Below are 23,166 nucleotides of genomic sequence, written 5' to 3' on the forward strand. Positions count from 1 at the left end.
TTTTTGACGCACTTTTATGGTTTTGATTGTTTTTATTGCCTTACACCGGACGTTTACTTTGTTAAGTGTGTGCTACTCGAGTTCTTCGAACGCCCGTACGGTTTGACGAAACCAATTTACTTAGTTTATATGTGATTACTCGCATGGCAAATATTGACAATGCAACTGCTAAACTGCAAAATTAACTGGGATTTTTATTTAAAACTTTACATCGATTATTCCCGGCTTACTTATTTTTAATGTGCAAGAAAAACTTTCTAAAGCGAGCATTTGCCAACAGTTTAGATATCACCATATTTCCAGTGCTGTTAGCTTCGTAGCTGTTACCAAACACAATGTTACGAACACAATTTTTCAGACTAAATTCGATTCGATTCAAAAAATGTTGAACATTTTTTGTCCATTTTAGTCCAGTTGAACGTATAAAAATAGTTTAATTATATTTCATAGCAGTACTACCAAAACCTACATCTCTTCCATTTTAATTTATTGAAAGCGAGTTTTAAACAAATAAATCCGACACTATAAACTTGATGCGATGACTGAAAATCCAATTGTAGTCGTTTATTTGCTTTCCGCGATTGAGTCGCATTCCAATGCTAAATATATCTAGTGTAATTTTGGATTTCAGGAAATTGGAAATTATATTTATAATTTTGATCATTCCATATTACATATGTCTTTATATATATGTAAAATAGTTGAATGAAGTTGAACTTTTCGCGAAATAGTGACTATTTCGGACAATGTAAACCGGTCTCTGTGTGATGAATCTATTTCACTCGTGTGATTTTCGCGTCGGATTTTGACATTTAGAAAGGTTAACTCTGAAATATTTCTAAACCACAAAGGTCTTACGATACTTTATCGAGAAAAATATCATAAAAATGAACGATGTTAGATGAGAATCGAGTTCAAATAACAAAACTAATGAAAAAATTTCGCAAGCAGCACACGTCAGATGTAATTTGCGTTCACCATATTCTGCAATTTATCTGAAACTTTTGTCAACAGTGAGATCATATGAATGACATTTGGAAATGTCACAGACTATTGCGATTAGTAGTACACGATATTTCCATTTCCTCAAAAGTAAATATCGTTTTCATTGTCTGTAGAACACGATACGAAAAAGTTACTTAAAATCATTTACTATTTTACAGGCAAATAAGTCATACATGAAAATTATTGGCGAACAAAAAAAGCTTGAGACGAAATGTTAGGCTTCTATAAATATCTGACCTCTCGTCATCTTACTGCGAAAGATCTTAACATACCCATATATACTAGATCACGCTTTGATCATAAGTGATTCACCTTCTATCCATGATTCTACTATGATTAACCTATAGCATATTGCGAGTAAATACACCCAGGAAAAGGCAGTGAGTAATGGTTTGGTAATGCGGGTGTGGCTGAGATCTGCGTCATATCGATTGGCATTCAAATGAAAATTGCAAATTGCAATGAACGATATATCCAATTTTCAAGATAAGGATCCCCGGTCGTGCAAAATGCACATGAAAAATGTTATAGGTGCAAATAGCACTTTTTGCCGAAAGAGTGGGCAATACTTTATATCTTGAATTGCGTATCATTGAGCTTCAATTGTGTCATGACTCATGAGTATAGGTTTATGTTGCGGACATATATAGCACAATCGGTGCCAGCAAAAAAAACAAGGTTATTTGCCGATGTTTCAAATTTCTATACAAAAAAACTTAAAAGACACTCACCATATCAAGGAAATTATCAAGGCGTGGTATCTAATCAAAAACACGACAGTGAGATTATTTGTGATAAGGTATTACGGCTTGATAATTTTACTTACTATATATATAAATATATATATTTACCATGTCATGCCCTGATGAAAATTTCATGGCGGCGTCAGGCGTGCTTCATAAATCTCATACATGAATATACCGGGTGGCAATCATACGGTATAGGATTATGTTCATCTTGAAATATATTATATTACATACCAATCCCGAGTGAAAGTATTACGGTGATCTCTATGCCGATAAAATATTGTTTTCCAAATGCCCGTCTGATAAGCAGTAATTTTGGTATTCCCGTATTGTGTGTACCAGGTTAGGGTTAGGCCATAATTTTATTCCGATTCTCCTTATTTTAGTTCTATTACGAGTTCGGTGACTGTCTGTGCTAGCCAAGTGAATATACCCCCTGTCCATATGTTTCAGTCTCTTTACACAACTTGATGTTGGGTAGGCCGACAAAATTAGTTACCCCCATATTGGTACACACACTTCTGTAGCGCCGCAATTTTTAATAGAATTGCATACACTTAAAAAAGGATTGTGCAGATTTTGTGCATCAATAGGGAAATTTTAGTTTCATCAACCTAGTTTGTGTAAGGTTCAAGTTATTTCATCATATAATTTATTAACACACCAACCGCTTCACTCGATATACGAATTCATTGACTGGCGGCATGAAAGTGTGGTGCAATTTTGGAACTATTTTGTTTGTTGTGTCAACTCTTGCAAAAAAAGGAAAATGATGTGTCATAATTTAAATACCAAATTTATATGAAATCGCATTTATGATTTGGCACAAATATTGGAATACGAGTAATCGATTGACCTTTCGATCAGTAAACATACTTCTTTTGTAGTCGTCTGCATTGACGTCACGTCTACGTCAATGCCATCGATAAAAAGACTTGTGTATAAACGTCGTCGATCAAGTTAAGTCCGCATTCGAATTAAGCACAAAATGCTCGTTTCTTTTATGATACATAATTTCGCCAGCAATAGTTTCTATTGTCTATATTCGGGTTTTGCGCCATCTTTCTTGACATTTACTTCGGCGACGTGACTGTTTACGTAACTTTACGTGGAATTTACTTGCCCCTTACGTTAAGGTTATTTCAGCCTAACCAAATAAATGACAATTAGAATAAGCAACGTCGGCGTTTGTTACGTATTTTTAATTGCTTTTTTTCGTACAGAGTCCTAGGATATTGTTATCTGTGGTGAATACTTGGCCTGAGAAATACTTGTGTTTCTATTGATTGTTCACGTTGCCAGAATTGAACCAGCTTAAGAATTTATTTTTTCTTTATTATTCACTCCACAGAAGCTCAATGCAATTGACATAATTATGTTCTGAATTTTGACCGATATAAAGTTTTTCCGTGGGAACGATGCAATACAATTATTATCTTCTTGCACAATCAACCATAAAGACTGTTTCAATTGTATTATAAACCACTGAAAATGTCAACGACTTCTTATTTCAATTCATTCTGCAAAATCACCGCCGAAAATTATCTGCATAATGCGGTGAAATGGTTTTGTAGACCGCGATCACGGATACCGCAGTGTCCTTTTAATACTTCTTATGGCTTTTACGCATGGCTTCCATACGGCCCTTATTTTTCAATATCTGTCCTCATTTTTAGGACTTACCTCTGACAAATTAAATTTGTCCTTATTTAGGATTTGTATTTTTTTTTTTTTTTATTTGCGTTCTTATTTTCATTAATAAGCAAAACACAACATAATTTCAATATTATAAAACAAAGTATGTGGTTCACAATGGCTCTCAAGTTATATAGTGCTATATTTTTATGGGTTTCAATCCTCGGTGTTATAAAAGTTTGTTCATTTTTAGGCTCATACTTCACTATTTCACCCAACCCGATTTTCCGAGAAGCACACCTTAGCCTCTTTAGCTCGATTTTTCATCTAGATGGAACCATCAAAATCGCCTTCGCAAGAAATGTGAGTAAGGGCTTGAGGGAATAGGAACTGTTTTTAATTGATGAAAATTTGTTGCAGTAAATCGTTTATGATGATAAAAATGCGTAATTGTTTTTGTGACAGCTCGTTCTTACAGGCCGCCGTATTTCTGGCTTCGGGTTGATGGAATCAATTCTTGCCTAACTAATTTATTGGCTACAAATTTGCGCGCGAATTTTTGGCAGCAATTTAACCGCGTAAAAAAGTACCATACGCGGAAAAAATGAGCAATAAATGTGTTTGTTCATTTGTTGACTGTATTTCTTACTCACACTGTGCATAAGTCACAAACTATAACGACATTTCCCCACTATCGCAAAATCGTGTCATTTGTATCTTGGAATGCACCACACTCTGTCTTAGGACAACAATAGCTCCGTAAGTGACTAATGAATTTCTGGCAACGTAATCATTTCATGCGAACTAAGTGATTACATCGATACGCGCCACGATTTCAAATTTTCCGATTGCCTGACGTTATTTTTCGTGATTGTGGTCTTCTTCCTTCCCATCCGTTTCCCGCGCCCAGGGCCAGGATGGAAAATCATCTGCGCGGGAAACAATGGCGCCGGGGGACACATCAGTTCGCGTTGAGTTTAGAAAATATGAGTCATCCCGTTATTCGGCGTACGTTTTGCATTGTTGGTCATTTTTCCTAAGCCTAAATATAAGGACAGTGGAATTCCGCGAAAACACTCCATTTATAGATTTACAGCAGACAGTCAAAGACAGGAAGAGACTTGTTTTGTCAACAATACACATAAGGGCTTAGAAAATGCATGACTATACCTGCCGTATGTTTCGTAACCTGTGAAACTCTAAAAATGTCTCGGTAAAAAATCCCCTTTACCATACAATATTGTGTCGTCATTGCTTTTACTATATCATTCGCTTCTGATCTGCGAGAATGCGGAAATTTTGAATTGTACCTTCCATGAAAGCATTTTAATTGTTGCATTTGATGGTAATGGTCGGAAATGACAGCATATGGTTTGAATGAATGAATCTGCAGCGACTCTGAAAACCAGGATATAGGCTTAGAATATAATGCAAATTTTAAACATTCATTGCATTGGTATCGTTAAGCGGAAGCTTTGCGTTCATTGTTCTCATTATGTTCGATTCTGATTATGAAGATGATGATTATGAAGGTCACGCTGATGGAGGATTAATATCATTGACTATTGTGCCCATGGGCTCTGGGTTATATTTGTATACGATTTTCCAATCATTATCCATAGACAATATTGAAACAAGCGCAGTTAGACCTGTTTCTTGTATTTGTTCACACAAAAAATCGATGGGAAAAAATGTTAAGGTCTTATAATAATTTAAGTTAAACAAAAATATAGTTATGTCCTCATATCGGAGAAAACCTAAATGGCCGCCCTTCAAAAGTCATCACAATCTATTGCAGCGTTGGGTTTGAAATTTCCCCCATAGTTGTTTTGTTAATACTCAAAATGTCTATGTGACAAAATTCTTCAATCGTATTGTACAAAGACGATAAATTTTCCTCATATTGGATAATTATTGAGTCATTAGTGGTGATAGGATCAAAACTTGATGACGAGTTCTCACTCAGAGTTTCGTCATAATCCACTTAGACAAGGTATATAATACATATTTATGGTGCAAGGAATTTCGCTTGTTAATTACAGATTTTATCTATACGCCTTTCACGATTTCGTTAACTTTAGAACAGTCGTTCCATTGTGAAAAATAGTGATGAGAGATTTCGCAATTTTTGCTATATATTTCAGTCACTGTTTTAATACAATTCTAGCCAATCAACAATTAGGGGTCCCGATTAGGGGTAATCATCAGTTTATTTTTCGCCTGACTGAAAATACATTTGGAACATACTGAATGTTGATGGATAGACATCTGTTTTGAATTTCATTTAAGATATCAAGAGAGTAATGGTAAGCCCTGAGGTGGTGGGAGCGAAGAGTTCGCTGAAAAGATGGGCGGGCTTCTAGCGGTTTCTAGTGGTTTCTTCTGTTTTGGGGTACTGAAGAAAAGCAATTTTTCCCCCAACAAGAACAAAATGTAGCAATATTCTCCATATGCCTAGCTCGTGTTCAATAAACATAAGAACTTCTCAGCGAATGGTTCAAAGGCCAATTCCAAATTTTTAACCACCATTTGTGAATACAAGTTATCTCTTCACTTAGCGTCATACGAGGATACGGTGAGCCAGTCGCGTGAGTCAGGATTCCTTGTGAAAGTTTTTCTTAGAAGCGCTTCCGTCATCATGTATCGCTATTTTACTTCTATTTTTAATTTGGCAGTGTCTTGCAATTTTTTCGAACAAACAATTTATTTTCGTACAGATGTCTCTTCCGTCATGGGATTTTCAAATTACGTAAATTTTGAATTTATTGATACCGTGTGAGTTCCGTTGTTTTTAAATTGAATAAGGTCATCGACTCCACAATTAGAGCATTATCTTTTTGGTCGGTATTATTAGAATCCACGACTACTTATCTGTTTTTTCTCGTCTTATTATTATAAACTGCTTCGGTCTCTCGTCCATCGTTATTTACTAACGCCCAATTATACACTATAATTTTTTAGTCTCAAAAGTACTTTAGTGATTGCCTCCTAACTCCAATCAGTGATCAATTTTGAGTGAGTGCGTCTGACCTTGCTTGGAGTAAATTCCCTTGAAAGAAGTTGTTTTGTTACGTCTGGCTTTTGAACTCGGGTGGACCTATTTAAGCTACCGATACTTCGACAACTGCATATAGGAACTAAGCGTGGAAAACTAATATTAACTATTCAATGAAAATAGTTCCAATTCATGAGAAAATGTTGTCTCCATAAATGCGTTGATCATAAAATAACACACTGAATTGAAACATGTAAAAATATAGCAAGTGGAGTAACTCATGTTTAGAAATGCATGAAATGTTCTTGTCGGTTTTGCCATCCATAATACATTCAGTCATGTATCAATCATCAACGCAAGTTTTCATGGCATTTCAATTGCAGCACACCTGTCTATGTTTGGTTGCCATGTCAGAAATGGATGACGCATCTCCAAATAAGCACATGACTAACGAAAAATGTGCTAAGCATATGTCACGGGATTTTACTATTACATAATTGTGCTGTGATATAGGTTCTGTCATTGGGTTGAACGCAGATAGGTGATTGTGCAAATTATGATCATAATATGAATCGTTCCAAACGCCAAGTAAAATGATTTATTCACGATAAATATGAGCGTTTGGACTATACGAGGCAACAAATTAAATTTACCAAACCAAACTTTTGAAGTAAATCTGAAACTCAACTAAGTGAACTTAGCTATACCGTATACATCTTCGTCTTCGATGTAGATAACAGGAGCAAAGTAAAGATGTCAATATTTAGTTAGGCGTTACAAATTTTTGACTTTTGTATCAAAAACTTTGCTTTCGGCAGAGAAATTTTGCTCGACCAATTGAGCCTGGTGCGATTTTCTATATCAGACAACAATAAATATTAGTTTAAGTGAATAGATTTAGATTTTCCAAATAAATTGTATTGGTGATCAATTTTGTGAGCGCATGAAACGTTTCTGTATATAAAACAATTTCCCTTTAAACATTGCTGTGAAGAACCCTAGTCACCATGCAATTTTTTTTTATATTCGTCGTACCCCCCTTTCCGAAAAAGGCATAACAATACTATTGACTATTATTGCAACGAAACGTTTTGCAAATATCTAAAATGACGTCAAAGCATGTATGACACGTCACAATCCATGCAAAGCGCAGAAGGTTCTTGTCAGAAATGTTAGATGAATCATATGCTGTCAACATTCGGCCGTGGCTTGTCCAAGGTTCTATCCGTGGCCCTTGTTTTATGAATCTCTCTTTCAAAATGAAATACTCAGTACCAGTAGTAAGTGCAACCAACATTCGGATGACACAATATCTGCAACATGGCAAAACTGTTATTATGAGTGATAATATGAGGATTTAGTCATCTGTGTATGTGTTAGCTTACATATGACCAGTAACGATTACTTGTCACGATACCATGTGACAAACGATTGTCATCGTCTCTAGCTAAATAAATACGTCAATTCTAATTGATTGTCTGGCCTCTCGGTGGTTAGTATTCCATCATTGATTCTTAATGAATGACGCATGGGCTTTGTCCATTTTCTATTTCAACATTATGGAAACTATACTTTCACTAATAGCATGTCATAAGACCTCGTTCCAAAGATCATTAACGAAAATATGCACAAACCAGCTCTGTGTTTTGAAATTTGGACATATATAATATGTTAAAATATATCACTTGCATTCATGTATTATCACAATGCACCCAAGCTTAAAGCCCTATTAAAGTGTATCCCATCATCATGTTTTGTCAGTTACGTTCTATCTCGTTTGGCAACTTTCCCTGACTTTCCGTCATGTGTGTAAGTATGTTGCCATTTTTTCCAAATGAATTATCTATATATCTAAATTTCTAATGCAACATATAGCAAGCCAGCATGTTCAAACTTTATTTAGTGAATTTCCTTTGCATCTTCATACGTTTTGTCTCAAGTTTTTGTGCTCCTAGCAACATCACTATGTCGAATGGCCCATTCCCGTTTACTCGAAGAAACGACCAACATCGTCAAAATTGTGTTACTCAAGCAAATATTTCATCCATCAAATACTTCAGTTCACAACTTGTTCAATTATTTAAAAGTCTGGGTGATTTTTGGTCAGTTTATTTCAGCCAGAATGTATGCTTCACTAAGCATTGTCAATATGGCCCGCCCCTCAGCGACACGCTATCAATAAATCTTATAGTCAGGCCAGTATTTTCAGATAAATATCAGTTATATTTACTGCCACATTCAATCATATAGAAGTATTCCTATTTTGGTGATAATCGTGACTGGACGATTTCGTTTCCTTATCCATGTAATATTCTGTTGTCTGCAACTTTATTGCTTTTCAAATCGACGTGAAACGTAAGCTCAAAAAGTTGTGAAATTACCTGTTATTTCATGAATCCTAAATGTCATAGATATACAGCATGTAAAAAAATAAACACTAGTTTCAGTGCTGGCCATGCAACACATTTTATTTAATGCACATTACTAAGATTCAAGTATTTTTTCTGATTATTTTTATAATTAGATACAGAAACGTGAAATCGATAAACGTGGCAAGTGTTGAAATGTCGAAGTCCGTAAATAGAAATATGGATTTTTGAAACGTTTTGGTTGCGATGATGTCATTCTTAGATTGTATTGAGGCATGCGCTTACCATTTCTATTCTTGGTTGTTTTTGCATTGCACGTGCATATGACTAAATTAAGTATTAGATATATACGGAGATAACAAGATGATTCTTATCAGATTTTATCTGCTGAATCCTAAAACGATTTAACACTAACGTAAGATTGGCTTCATTCCACCTGACCAATGAATATATTCATTATGATTTTCTCTGCTGCCTTCTACCTTGTCAAACCACAAAGAGTTTTTTTTAGGCTCATGTACTCGGCTGACTGCAAGATGGCAATCCATTACAAGATATGTTGCCTAGTCCTAATGAGCTCGATATTTCGCCTAAATTTTGGTATTTTCACAAGTATTGCGCCACCTCGTGACAATATCATAACGTCAGACCAGTCCGATATCGTGTCCAGGCAGTCCAGCAAAGTCATCACTCACTGCTCAGATGCAATCTTACCGGTACTTACTTAAGTGAATTGCTGATGCGGCGAAACTTGATTTGAATTTTTAAATAATCAGATAACGGATTTCAGTCTAAGTCGCACTGGCTACCAGTACAGTGGTTAGTCACTGGACTTTTGTGTTCATATATTTAAGAATTGATCTGCAGTTGCCTTGACGTATGTTATTTATTCATGTGCAAGCCGGGTAAAACTGGTTGGTCGAAGATAAGCGAGAAATGTTTTTATTCTGCACCCAATTTGTCTAATTTGATAAGAATGTTGTGCATCATCTCACTCCTAATTTTGTTCTATAAAATGAATTCTTTCCATATTCAAACTATTGCGGCTATTTTCGATATATCGTTATTATTCATTACACGAAGCTGTGGTGAATTTGTCCAGAATTATACTTTTTAAGTTGACTCTACAGTTGCGATATCTAAACATGACATGACATTACTACAATGTTACTTTCAAGAAAGATGAGAATGTTTGAGTTCGCAAAATCAAAACGGAAGCCAGCCGTCACGCTTGTCGGAATAAAAACCCATGAATAAAAATTACACATCGAAATTTTGCGCGGAAATCTCAGAGAACAAATAGAATAATCTTCTAGCGATAACAATGATTAGTCTTTAACAACTGAAATTTTTAAACCAATTGGCCCAGTAGTCATCGAGAAATGCGATTTTTTTTCACACGAAGAAGAACAAAGTTACTAACAGAATAAGAACAACAACATCAACAACGTAAAAACGAAACGATCCATAGGTCTACTTCTTGTCCATTGGGATATTTAACCAATTCCCAATATCTCTACCATATATTTCAAGTTTTATACCGCCCCAATACTTTACATTATCCAATATTACAGCGCTATTGGCGAAGTTTGGTCCAATTATTGGGTATCTATTACCATTGTATTGGAAAAATTGTAGAATATAAAACTTTTAGTATACGTACACTGATAACCTCGACTTGACAAGTTAGTCAAATAGTATACTCAAATAGTTTGAAGGTTGATTTAAATGTCGCTACCGGTTTTGCAAACAGTTCATTTTTCCAACAATTGATAAAAATGCCATCTCCATTTTCAAGAATAGACGCTGCGTCATAGTTGTATTGTTTCGAATCGGTAAAACGTCATGTGAAAGAGTTTAGGGCCTAATAGGAACAGTGTAATTAGCCAAACCGATTGAAAATGAATGTCTTGTCATGCTGAATCTTGCCTGTCCATATTTCATTTAAATACAGTTTGACAAATGACGATGCATCATCATTGGATTTATTATTAGACATTGCTATCGGAAAGCTTAACTTGAGATTGATGTACATAGTGTTTCGGGTATGAACACAAAGTCTCATTAGTTGAAATTGTCTGAAATTGCTGATTTACCACTTTTTACTGCTTCACAAAAAGTGTTAGAATGGCTATTTTGGTTTGTACTGAAATACCGAAACGTTTGATAGGAACTCTGAGAAAGACATTTGGTTATTCATACATCATTTTTTTTCACACTCCAATAAAACCTGGGCTGGACATATTCTGAAAAAATAGAAATTTATCATATAGGTTTATATTGATAGTATTTTAGGCTCTTACACCTTAAGTTTTGGGCACGCAGCAAAAAAAAATTCAGTTCAAGTGATCCCCGATTTCGAGATGAGTGCCAAATGAATGCACAAGTCCCTAAAAGGACGAAAAAAAACGAATTTTGGTGTTATTACTATTGGATGATGCAACAATATATTCTATGATATTTTATACCACATTAATGTGCAAATTCCTCGTAAGACGATGGATGGTGCAATATGCAGTATGTTCTGTTTCTGTCATATTTTCAATTGAAGAGACTTAACTTCAAAATAAGTAAAAGATTTTACTTTTCCATTGAATCAATAAGAATGAAGTTTGTGCGAGGCAAACCGGTTCGTTTCACAATAGCCCATAGTTGGCAAATAAGCCTCAGAAAAACCTGGCACCATATTACCTGCAGTTCCTGTAATAGCCATTTGTTGAATATTTCCAGTTACGCGACGCTCATTATCATGAATAAGGTGTTAAACGGGAGTTGGTTTCAAAATTTCCTCGTACTCGAAGTTTCTCTGCGTTTTCCCCGAACTTCTTTACTTTTTTTTCTGGCAATGAACTCAAAAGCTTACACTTATTGGGAGGTCTGCTTGTGCATATGCTTCTTCGTTCAGTACTCCAAAATAAGCGTTCGATTAAGTTTTTTGTGACATTTTTGACATTTTCTTCTCAAAGAAGCAGGTCCAAAAATGAGTAATATACCATTGCGAATACATTTTGCAATGAAATTTGATATCGAACATATTCGAAAAATGGATGACAGTAGCAGGTAATTTTACACAAACCATTGCAAATTCACAGAAATTAAATTTCTTATTTGCTGTTATTAATAGCCGGTCTATTTTTACAATGTACAGGGAAGGTAACACTATATATAGTTTTTTTGTGCTTCAAACTAATTTAAACACGTAGATCAAACTTGACTAGTACCGGATGTTTTATGTAAATACGTTTTTTAATTCGTGGCATATATTTTTAATATTTTTGTCCACTTCACAGATTCTACAGAAAACAATGGTTGATTATGCATTTAAAGTAGTTTTTCGACGAAACCATGACAGTAGTCTTATTCTTATCAGAAAAGATTATGCGAGCGAAATGAAAAAACGTAGAAATTGACTTTAATTTTATGACTAGCTTGTGTTCGGAAATTTGGGCAACAAGTTCACTTTGTTAAGATTCGCTCATACCTTTGTGCATTTCATCATATTTATGTCTACATGGAAGTATTCCTGTGGCTTTAGGGAAGCAAGCCGCAGTTATATCTGCCACATATTTTGGCTAGTGGGTTTCGATCGCTAGTATAGTTGTTATTTTTAACATCCGTATACGCCAATTAGCAGATCAATTTAAATTTTATTTTGGATGTCAAGCTAAGTATAGCCCGTTTGCGGTAAAATGTCAAATATAGCATAACGAGTAAAAATAGTGGAGTTGCGGTAAATAAAATGTAATTTTATATAAAGCCTAAAATGCAGCTCTTTGGAAGGTTGTTATTCAATATGGTCAATAATACGGGATCTAAATATAAACTTTCACTCCGCAGCGTTTTATTATTAAGAAAGTATATATATATAGACAAGCCGTCTGCGATATTGTGACAATTTTTGCTAATTTGTTCGATGAACGACATTATGGCTATATAAACAATTATGGGCCAAGCATGATGTGCGACTTAAAAATAGGATTCAGTTAAATCAACCAAATTATTATTGCCTGGGGTTGAAAATTAAATTTTTATTTCGTTTTTATTTTTAGAATCTCGAGGGATGGTACGACCAATGGAGTCAATATGACGTCAACGCCACAAGTCGAACAAGAAACGAGAGTTGCCGTCTTAAAAGCGCGAAAAGTGAGTTTTTACGTTTATGTACGGTATATGATGATTTTATTTATATTTATCGGCACATCAGCTCATTCGGGACATATACATTCGGTTAAAACAGCTATAAGGCTGTATTATTGGTAGTCATTTCATATCTTCTGTAATCCGTCTGTAATCTGATTATGCAATCATTCATTTATTTTATCGACTGTTTTGCTGATTATGGTAATCCACTTGTACTCTTTTACATGCTTATACAACAAACCATGGACGTGGGGGACACTGTATTGTTGTTTTTCTATTTATTTTGGAATAATGCACATTTATGATGAAGTCTGCTTGAAAAATTTACAAATACGTGATAAGTAGATAATTATCATATGATACATAATTGCAAATACAATCACACGAAAATTTAGAAACAGGTCGCCATTACTGATGCATTTCTACGGAAGAAGGTTGTGTGACATTGATTATATGTAGTTCGAGATTAAAATCAACTCTTTGCTTCATCTAGCGGCTGTGATGATTGGAATATAATTTTATAATAATGTTTTTCGGAATTATTTTGCTTTTACAGGAAGCTGAAAAAGAAGCAGAACGTCTTGAAATATTGCGAAAGTTTCCTAATTCTCTCAGTGTATATATGGTAATTTTGACTCATTTATACAATTTAAGATTCTGTATTAAAATTTTCAAACTATTTGAATTACCCATTTTTAACTGCCCTTTCAATTTAATTAATTGAAAATTACTCTATACCATCTGTACCATATAGACAAATACAATAAATTTTAAATACGATTAACAATTCAATCCACAGTTTTCGATTTCAATGTAATTTTGAACACCATACATTAAAAGTTGTATGATGCTCCATTTTTCTTACTTAAAAGTTTCTTTGGTCGCTGGCGGGTTAGGGCTTCCTCTACCACCAACTCCATGCATTTGAAACAAATAACTGGCTTGACTAATCCCATACCCGACATACACTGGTAACTGAACGTGGTCAGACTCCGTGGTTGGTCATATGATTAAGCAGTCTTATGACTTTCCTCTTGAGATAAATATGTAAATCCTATCCTATCTAGATTCAAGACCCTGGAATGCCTAGTGAAGTAAGTGCTCCAGCACTTCAAAAAGCAGGACCCAGTACTAACACCAAACCCCAGCAAGCTGACGATATGTGGAAAGTCTTAGAAGATCTACAAACAAAAAGAAAATACCTCGATGAAAATCTTGAAGCTGTTGAAAGGGGGCGTGGAGGAGAAAATATTGCTGCAAAAGTCGATTTTGAAATTATGTCAAAAAATCCAAAATCAGATCCGTGAGTGCAGTGATCAATAGTTAGCATATACCTGGTACCATATTGTTTTATTACAGCTCTGAGCTTTACAAATTTTTCCAAGGTTATTGCTTGAAAATGGAATCTCTGGTTAAATTCACAAAACAAAACTAGCCATAACGTTACTTTACAGTTTACACCCTTTATTCGACTGGGCAATTTTAACATTGAGCTCGTAACTTTTGTTTCTTCCTTTTATGGCTAACCTTTCATTATATTGTTTACATATAGGGCTTTGGTTGAAAAACTTCGCATCAGAAAGATGGTTGATGAACAGATCAAGGGCTTAGAAACACAAATTAAGGTAGAGTTCAATTATTATCAGATTTAATTATTGATAAACAATGACAAGTATATAGCGCTCAAAATTCATAGAAACAATGGACAGACATAATAAAGAACCCAGAACAACGAAATGGCTCATTTATGACACAAGAGTCCAGATGAAGGCCAATTATACTACAAACCACCGTAATAATTTATTTCATGCTCTCGAGGAATTAATTCCTCACAAATGCTATTGAAAATATAAAATATGTCAAGTTGTAATTTTTACCTTACGCACATGACTATTCAGTATGATCAATTGTTGAAATTCGAAAATTTTTAAATTCTTCATATTACTTAATAACGTCATTCATGATATTTACATGCTGATACTAATCAAATTTTTTGATAATACCACCAAAATTCTATCATCTTCTACCTTTTTACACTTAAAAATATAATGTGTTTTACCTAATATAATATGATGATAAAATACTTGATAAAAGATATCTTGTTTCTATTAGGAGGAAGTGGTAAAAGTACAAAGCAGGACGAATCTTGGTCGAGGCAGAGGAGGAAGATTACCGAAAGCAAAACCTGGTGCTAGAGTTGATACTGGTCTAAGAAAAAAACAACCTTTTCAACCAAAAGGAAAATTTGTCAAATCAACTAAAAGTTCACTTAAACCAGGTAATTAGTGGATAAAGGTGTTTGTGTTTTATCATGGTAATTGATTAGTTTTTTGTATTTATTATTCATGTAGGATGGGATTTTCATATTTACCTTGTTCCCAATCCCAGGTAATCAGTTACTTATTTCAGACGCATGAACTTAATGGTGGAGGGAGCTGAAACAGACCAGCGGTTTCACGAACCACCTTGTGATTGTGAGGAGAATCTAGCAATCTTCTCGGACATAATTATTCCCTATGAACCAGCGAACCCATGCACAGTAATCATTGGTGTGATGGCAAGCTTGTTTTAAACGCGTAGATCGATGCATCAACCTCCGAGACAGCCACATCATAATTCACAACAATTTTTATTATGTTCGAAGACGCACCAACGATTACCATTAGCATGAGATTTAAGTTTGGAACTCGTAAATACAACATGTAACCTCTACGTAAAATTTTTAATCCCATCAGTAGTTTTGTCCCATGTTTCCATACAGCAAAAAAATTGATTGGCTATAACTTTTTTTATCAATATAAATGATCTATAACGCGTTTCATGTAAATTTCAGCAGTACGAGCTCGATCGTCCTCGCCTAGAACTCATTTTAATACAGATGAAACAGTGTGTCCTGATGATGAAGAGTTTGTTACTCATGTTTATGGAAGAGCAGATTATCATCCTCGTAGATCTACAGTTCATAACCCATATATCCATGTCAATACTCCTGTCAAACAACCAACATTCAGAAAAAAACAAGCCGTGGAAGTTGTAAAAGGTTGGTTTTTAGATTGAACAGGTAAGTTAGGGTGAATTAGCGGCGACGTGGATTGGCACCAGATTTATGGCAGAATTTTGAAAAAAATAAATGACCACATGGGTGCCATGCAAGTGCGAGCCAAATTTTTCTGCTGCACTGGGTAAGTTTTAGATAATGATGCCCTATATACCTAAATTCAAAAATAATTCAGTGGATAAACAAATTATAGATGGTGTTACATATGAGAATGAATAAACTAAAGGTTGAGTAACAGTGAAATGTTTGTATTACTAATTAAAATAAGTGACAAACTCAATGGACTGCCCAGGCTGGCTGCCCCATGTGGTCCTCCCCTAGGCCTGCCCTCGGTGCCATGGACAAGTGGTTAAAGAGTTGGACTGGATGCTTCCATAGAGCCATAGAGAGTGAAGGCCGTATATAAATCTTTGTATGAAAAATGGTGTTCACTCGCAACTTTGCTCTGATAAGAAGTTAATCAATCACGCTTAAAAGCATTCAATTTTATTTTGAAACTATGATGTCATGTGTTTATTCAATCATTTTCAGCGAACTTGATAAGATCTGCAAAAACTCAGACAAGTCCTGGTGCATCTCAACAACAATCACAATATTACTTCAGTCCTTCTGCGTCACCTGTCAATCCACCTATTTCGGTCAGTCCGACACCTGGTCAACTGATACCCATGGCAATACCCCTTGGTGCCCCAAAAATGTCAGATGGACATGAACCTGCTCCACTATTGATTCATCAAACTGATCCACGCTACGTGACACTGACGACTGGGTCACCTGTACCGAAAAGAACAATCCGGGTGTATAATCCTGCTACTGATGGACTGAGGAAACCAAACACAGCTGTGATTTCTGTTAGAGGTTAGGTTCTTTCAGAAATCTGTTTCAGTATTTATGTAATTTCTTTACATATGCAAGTATAAAACTCAAAGAGCTGAGAAGCTGTAAACTTGCACAATTCATAGCTATGGGGTCTGGGAAAATATGTGATCGACATATCGCTCTGACTCGTATCAGTTTATCCCCAACTCTATTTTTAACTAATCATTTCAACTTGAGACTGCTTTTAAATTTTTATTTTAAAACTCCAGAAAGATTAAAAATATGTCTTTGATCTAAGAAAACATGACAAACTCCAATTCCACATCTCTGATTGGTTGAAGTTCATATACTTCGAGAATGAGTCAAGTCAAGTCTGAGTCATATGATTCTCGAGTCCAAGTACGAAGTTGAGTCAAGCACTCAGCTTGGTCCAAATAAGAATTCTTTGATAAAATGGCGACTAGATTCGATTATCTGCTACAATGTGCACTTTTTTGGAAGTTAGACCAGCATTTAATGGTTGAAATCGCAGAGCATTTTGGATGAAAAAGCACTTTTCCCTCTTTGAAAAGGAAATAAAGAAGGGAGAAAGATACACCCACTACATTTAACAGTATTCCAATAGATTGTGTACAGAAATTAGCTCTGATTTTTCTTGCACTGTAGTAGATACTTCTAGTAAAAAATGGAATTGACTGTAAGGTTCATTATTAAGATATTTTCTGATACTTTCAGGTGAGGATGGACCTGATTTATCAGTGAGAAAATTGGATAATATTGATATCGATACACCTGATGTAAGTGAAGCCAATCTTCCTCCTGCAATGACTATGATTCATCAACCAGAAGGATTACCAGGATCATCTGTATTGAGTAGACATGATCAAGACGAATCAGAAGTAAGATTTATTAAAACATATTTTAAGTTCTTTCACTCAAAACAAGGTTTTGTACAGCTAACCACTATTAGATAAAAGATAGAGAGAGAGAGTTTATTTTAAATTGTCAAACCAAGAAAGAATTTTTTGCATACATATATAAATATTAAATAAACAGATGCTTTTCGGTACATGACTGGGAGGCAATGATACGGTTCATAGGGGTCATATGAGTCAGTTGCCACCCAATTCAATCAAATGAGCATAAATATAACAGGTTCGGTGTCAAACTATATATCAATATCTCTGATGTTTGTTTACTATATACCTATGGTATATCATCATTCTTTCAACTAAGGGAATTTGACACATTTTGAATTTGTATTGAATTGTCTGTTGTGAATTTGCACATTGTGGAAAAATGACAAGATATGTATTGTTCTGGATTTAATTGATTACATAAATGTATAAATAATTGTGTAACGAGGTTCAAACGTAGATGTACACTACATACATGTTCCGATCACAAATCACACATAATTCTCATTATCCACACAAAAATAAATAAATAAATGAAAAATCAAATAACAATAGTACTTGCCATTACATATCTATTAAACCATCAATACATTTCCAAACATTTTCATTAATATTTTCACTCGTAGGGAACTGATGGGAGTTTACATATTGAACTACGAGGTGGTTCAGAAGCTCAAGTTGAATATCATGGACCTACATTTCCACCTGTAGCTCCTCCTGACCCCAGACATCTCAATGCGAGCGATATTGCAGATGAAATTGACAAACATGAAATTGAAGCAGAGTAAGTTGGGATTGTTTTTTTAAATAAATAAAGAGACGCATACAGATCTTTTTGTTAAGTTAATTTTGATAATTAATTGATTTCAAATTTCTAGTACTTATGACATAGAAGTTGCTGGATGGCTAATACTTCTAATTTGTTGTGCTGCAAATATCTCACCCAATATCTCACCAAAAATTGATTTTTTTTTATTATTATAGGGAACACTTTTTATTCCATATTGTTTTTGACTGCCTCCGTTTTACATGTCCACCGAACTTTTCAGCAAATTCAGTGCTTTCAGGCCTTATTGTACCTAAATTGATGCACTTCTTTCATTTCATTGAGCATTGCTTTCTTTTTATATTACCAAGATACAAACGCATATTGTCCAAATTTGAAATCATATTTGAATTATATCAGGACAGTACGCTGGGTGGAACAAGAGATTCTTGCAAGAATCCTATCAGAACTATATCCTCCTGGTTCTCAAAAGATCCAGGATGCTGGACCTGTTGAAGACAGAGATTCTGATCAACCTGTTGGAGATCAGTCATCAGGTGAAACAATTGTGATTGCAATTTTGGTTAGAAAGAGTTATGGGACTTGTCAATTATGTTATATAGATACTGAAAGAAAGCTGCTCTTTACCAGTATACACTTAACTTATATGTTTGTTCTTGTGTATGACATAAGAATATAGTTTATTTATTTAACTGTCCGACACATATCAGTTTTACTAAACAATTGCTCAATAATAATTTTCCATCCCCATATAGCGATGTTGGTTAGATAATTGCCAAAATCATACCCAGCAAGTACCGACATTTATAGTAGTGCCACCAGTGCAAAATTTACATCTCTGATTATTTGAAATTAGATATTAAAATCTTGGGTGTTGTTGGTGGCTTTGAAACTTGTGTGTATATATTTTCTTATAATATGTGAGCTATTGTTTTGTTGAATAAAATAAACTTGATTTGATGATAGATTTATCTACAATTAAAACTAGTATTTCCTTACAGTTCTCCTCAATCCTGAAAGCCTTCAACTTTTCATTGATGCTGGATTACCTATAGATGAAGCAACAGTTGGAAGATTAGTAGAAGAAGAACTCGTTAAAATTTTACGAGAAATGATTCGTCGTCCTGCGCATGATCAAAGTACAAGACCCAAAACACCCATCTCACAACCAGCTCCAGCCCCCCGGGTTCACACTTACCAGGTGCCTACCCCTTTACCCACTCCTGAACCAAGCCCAGTAACGAGTGTGTCGGAAAGACCAATAGGTCATCTTCATACACCTTCACTCACTCCTGAATCTTCAATGGCAGAGTCTTTGCCTCCAAGAGAACCATCACCAGTTTCAAGTCCAGAACCTCGACCTCCAACACCAAAAGCAGAATCGCCACCTAAAACACCAGAGGAAATTACTTTAGTTCAAACTCCGGAGGCAACTCCACCAAGTACCCCAACTCCAGAACCAGTTTTACCTAGCACTCCGATTTCTGAAAGAACAAAAACACCGGTCCCTGTCACCCCACCTCTAGAATTTCCAGATCCTTGGGGAGGAACACAATTCCCTTTGCCAGAAGAGATCGGTGCCAACCTAAGGCAAGGAAAGTAAGTAGATTGCACTTTCTTTAAGTTTGTAATTAGAATATATCGGAGCAAGAACAGCTTCCATTTTTCAATTTTTTTCCAGTTTATCAAGGTTACACATCATGTGACAAACTGAAAAATCCTAGCTATTACTTTAAAATTCTTTGATGAGTCAGCTTTAGTTGTTACCAAGACTGTGGTATAGAACAAAGAGTCGAAAATAAATTTTGACTTCAGGCTAAGGGAAATTTTGATTCATACTGCAGTTTCGAATTCTCCAGGAATTCAAATTTAGGTAACTATGGCTTGGGCAGTCTTAGTCAACTGAATATTTTTTGAGTTTTGTTAGAAAAACTGTGACTTCGATTATATCAATAAAAAGTTTGAAATTCTCCAGGGAATTCAAAGTTTCAACTCTGACTCTTGGAGTTTGAAAAAACGATGCTGGCTCTGTCTCAAATGTAAACATTTCAAACTTCTCATTGATCTATTCTGATGTCCTGGTGAAAGCCAAAATACATAAAAATATGTTATTTGATTTCCAGGCCGACAACATTTGCACCTCCACCTGACCCAATAGATCTTGTGGTGCGAACTGTTACGCCTCCCCCATCTACACCTCCAGACAGGTCACTATCTGAACCTGACTCAACAACAACATCAAGTGATCGAGGAGAGAGTAGTATATCGGAAGGACAACTCGTAATTAGTCATGGAGAAATGAAACCCAAAATGAAAAGAGGGCACCTGCCAGGTTCGGTAGTGAATTTAACATTTTAGGATGTTTGTTGAATAGATTAGGTAGCGAACAGAACAACAACCCTAAGACCTGTTTGGTGAATTAAACCCGCTTTTGGGAATAAATTAGACAATAACGAAAAACTTTTTCTACTATTAGAACATGCTATTAGTGTCCTTCCGTTGCATGATCAAATGTGGTTGTTGAACATCGTTCAGACTGCAGCATCCATTATCTACTAATAATGTTATTATGCTCTCACTATGGAGATGACTCTGTTTGTTAATTATGATTAAAAAAAATTAGCATAGTCGGCCCTTCAACTATAGTTATATCATCTACATTGAAATTCTTTCTTCCAAACCTTTTTTTGCCCCATGAGTCATTGTAGATATTTATAGAATTGAAAATATGAAAATAATTGGGCGCATATTCTTTACTTTCCAAATTTGCCAATATATGTTGAGAACCCCGTGTCTACAATAATGTTTTTACACAACTGCTAATTATCAATGTTCTAATTTCATGAAGAATAAGCATTTTCATATACCAGTGGTTAGAATAGGCCACTAATTTTATAGAAGAGAGACTGTGACATTTCACTTAGTTTCCAATTAGATCAGCCATGGGAACAGATAACCTGTTAATGATCCCAGATGCATAGACTGCCCTTGAGATGAAAAATAAAATGTAGGTAATTTTACTATTCTGAACAATTTTCCATCCATCAGAAATCATTGAAGAATTGTTTGGAGATGAAGATGTTGAAAGAAGTATGAAATTCCAGAGTACATTACGTGATGTTAATGATTTGCAGGTAATACTATAGATTGACAGTTCACTTATTAACAAAAACGGGAATGTTGTAAATAACAATGAAATAAAGAAATATGAGTCATATGGCACTAAGACTACAATATAGCATTAATATGTTTGTATATGGCAAGTTGTATCTCACTCTCTTGCTATTACCAAGATTATCAAGTTCTGAGTCAAGTCACTCTAAGGTGTAGGCAAGTTTGAGTATTTTTTCTGAAATAACTCTAGTCTTCGAAAAATATCAATCATCAAACTTAATATTTTATAGTGTCGTCCTAAAATACCAACTTAGTTTTTTTAGCTATTAGTTTATCAGTGTCAATTGATTCCTTTTTTTAAAGGAACTGCAACCCATGAATGAATTGTTTGTTTATGTGACTCATATTTATGCTAGGTTCTTTTTTCAAATCAGATGACATATTAGCCAATCATATTTTTTTTATATATCTTAATTTAAAGATAACTTTTAAGGTCAATATCTTAATACTTTACAGGATTATGAACCATATAGTGATGGTGAGGTACGACTGAACATGAGACCGGCCATGATAGCTAGAGTTGCGGGCCATGATAAACCGGACAGAAGACCTTATCCGAGGGACTCACCTCCTGGTGATGATCCAGCAGGTCCCTACACAAGGCCCAGACATCCTCTACCCTCTGAAAGCGAAGGAGATGATTTAAGTGTGGGTGAAGTGAAACCTCGTACAATCGAAAGCAGAAGAGATAAATTTAGGAAGTGGAGACAGGAAAGGTTTACAAATACTCACTTTAGTTACAAAAATCCAAAATTTAATAATCAAATTAAACAATTTTAACTACATCCAAGACTTCTTATAAGTAACTTGAATATCGTTTCATTATGGAATGAAAACATAACAGCCAGGTAGTTTTTCTCAAAATTGTCTTTTACCGGTACTACTATAGCGTGGCGCCCACCGTCATAATATGTCACCTAAATGCTGTGGTCAACCTCGTGCTATACTACTCATGCGAACTATGCTTGGGTTGCGGTAGCCATCTAAAACACTATTTTTGCGACTATTTTTCAGCCACTGTTGATCGAGACATTCCAAAAAAAAAAGGAAAATCATTGCATTTAGGTGACATATTGTGGTAGACTTCATGTTATACTAGCATTATTTCACCGAAATCAGACAGGCTGTGAAATGGCTGATACTCTGGAACTTAAGATTAAATTGTTGATCTTTTCTATCTAAATTTTTTTTTGCACTTTTTATTTCCACATTCAGGTCACCAATATATAGTCATTCTCTCAGCACAAAAGAGAAAAAATCTTCAGCTAAACCCAAACAACAAGATGAATCTATTTTGCCTGGTTCTCCATTATCAATGGAAGATTTGCACAAAAGAGACCAATCAATTGAGTCTTCCGAGCCGGATTCTGATAGATCAAGCAGAGTTTCTGAACCAGAGGAAAATTTCGGTGGCAACGTTATTGTTGTGACTCCAGCTTCTTCGAAAAAGGTTTGTTTAGCCAATCTAACGCACGGGCCCACGAATCTTGGCTTTATTTCGGTTATGGTGGGTCTCAGTTT

The 23,166-nt window shown here is 35.1% G+C and overlaps 1 protein-coding gene across 3 annotated transcripts in view; it reads left to right on the forward strand.

The window, feature by feature from the left end:
• The window catches only part of LOC120326220 (uncharacterized), a 102,331-nt gene that overhangs the window by 77,301 nt on the left and 1,864 nt on the right, over positions 1-23,166 (forward strand). For 2 of the 3 annotated variants that reach the window (XM_078111871.1, XM_078111872.1), the window contains exons 15-29: positions 12,800-12,893; positions 13,447-13,515; positions 13,958-14,193; positions 14,443-14,515; positions 15,003-15,168; positions 15,724-15,930; positions 16,480-16,806; positions 17,503-17,666; positions 18,311-18,468; positions 18,871-19,007; positions 19,473-20,070; positions 20,595-20,803; positions 21,520-21,605; positions 22,102-22,361; positions 22,861-23,095. In XM_078111871.1, the coding sequence (XP_077967997.1) occupies positions 12,800-12,893; positions 13,447-13,515; positions 13,958-14,193; positions 14,443-14,515; positions 15,003-15,168; positions 15,724-15,930; positions 16,480-16,806; positions 17,503-17,666; positions 18,311-18,468; positions 18,871-19,007; positions 19,473-20,070; positions 20,595-20,803; positions 21,520-21,605; positions 22,102-22,361; positions 22,861-23,095 (3,019 nt within the window). The remainder of the gene's footprint in view (positions 1-12,799; positions 12,894-13,446; positions 13,516-13,957; positions 14,194-14,442; positions 14,516-15,002; positions 15,169-15,723; positions 15,931-16,479; positions 16,807-17,502; positions 17,667-18,310; positions 18,469-18,870; positions 19,008-19,472; positions 20,071-20,594; positions 20,804-21,519; positions 21,606-22,101; positions 22,362-22,860; positions 23,096-23,166) is intronic. The other variant, XM_078111873.1, reaches the window with a different exon arrangement.

This window comes from Styela clava, chromosome 4 (genome assembly GCF_964204865.1).
Source record: "Styela clava chromosome 4, kaStyClav1.hap1.2, whole genome shotgun sequence".
Taxonomy (NCBI): Eukaryota; Metazoa; Chordata; class Ascidiacea; order Stolidobranchia; family Styelidae; genus Styela; species Styela clava.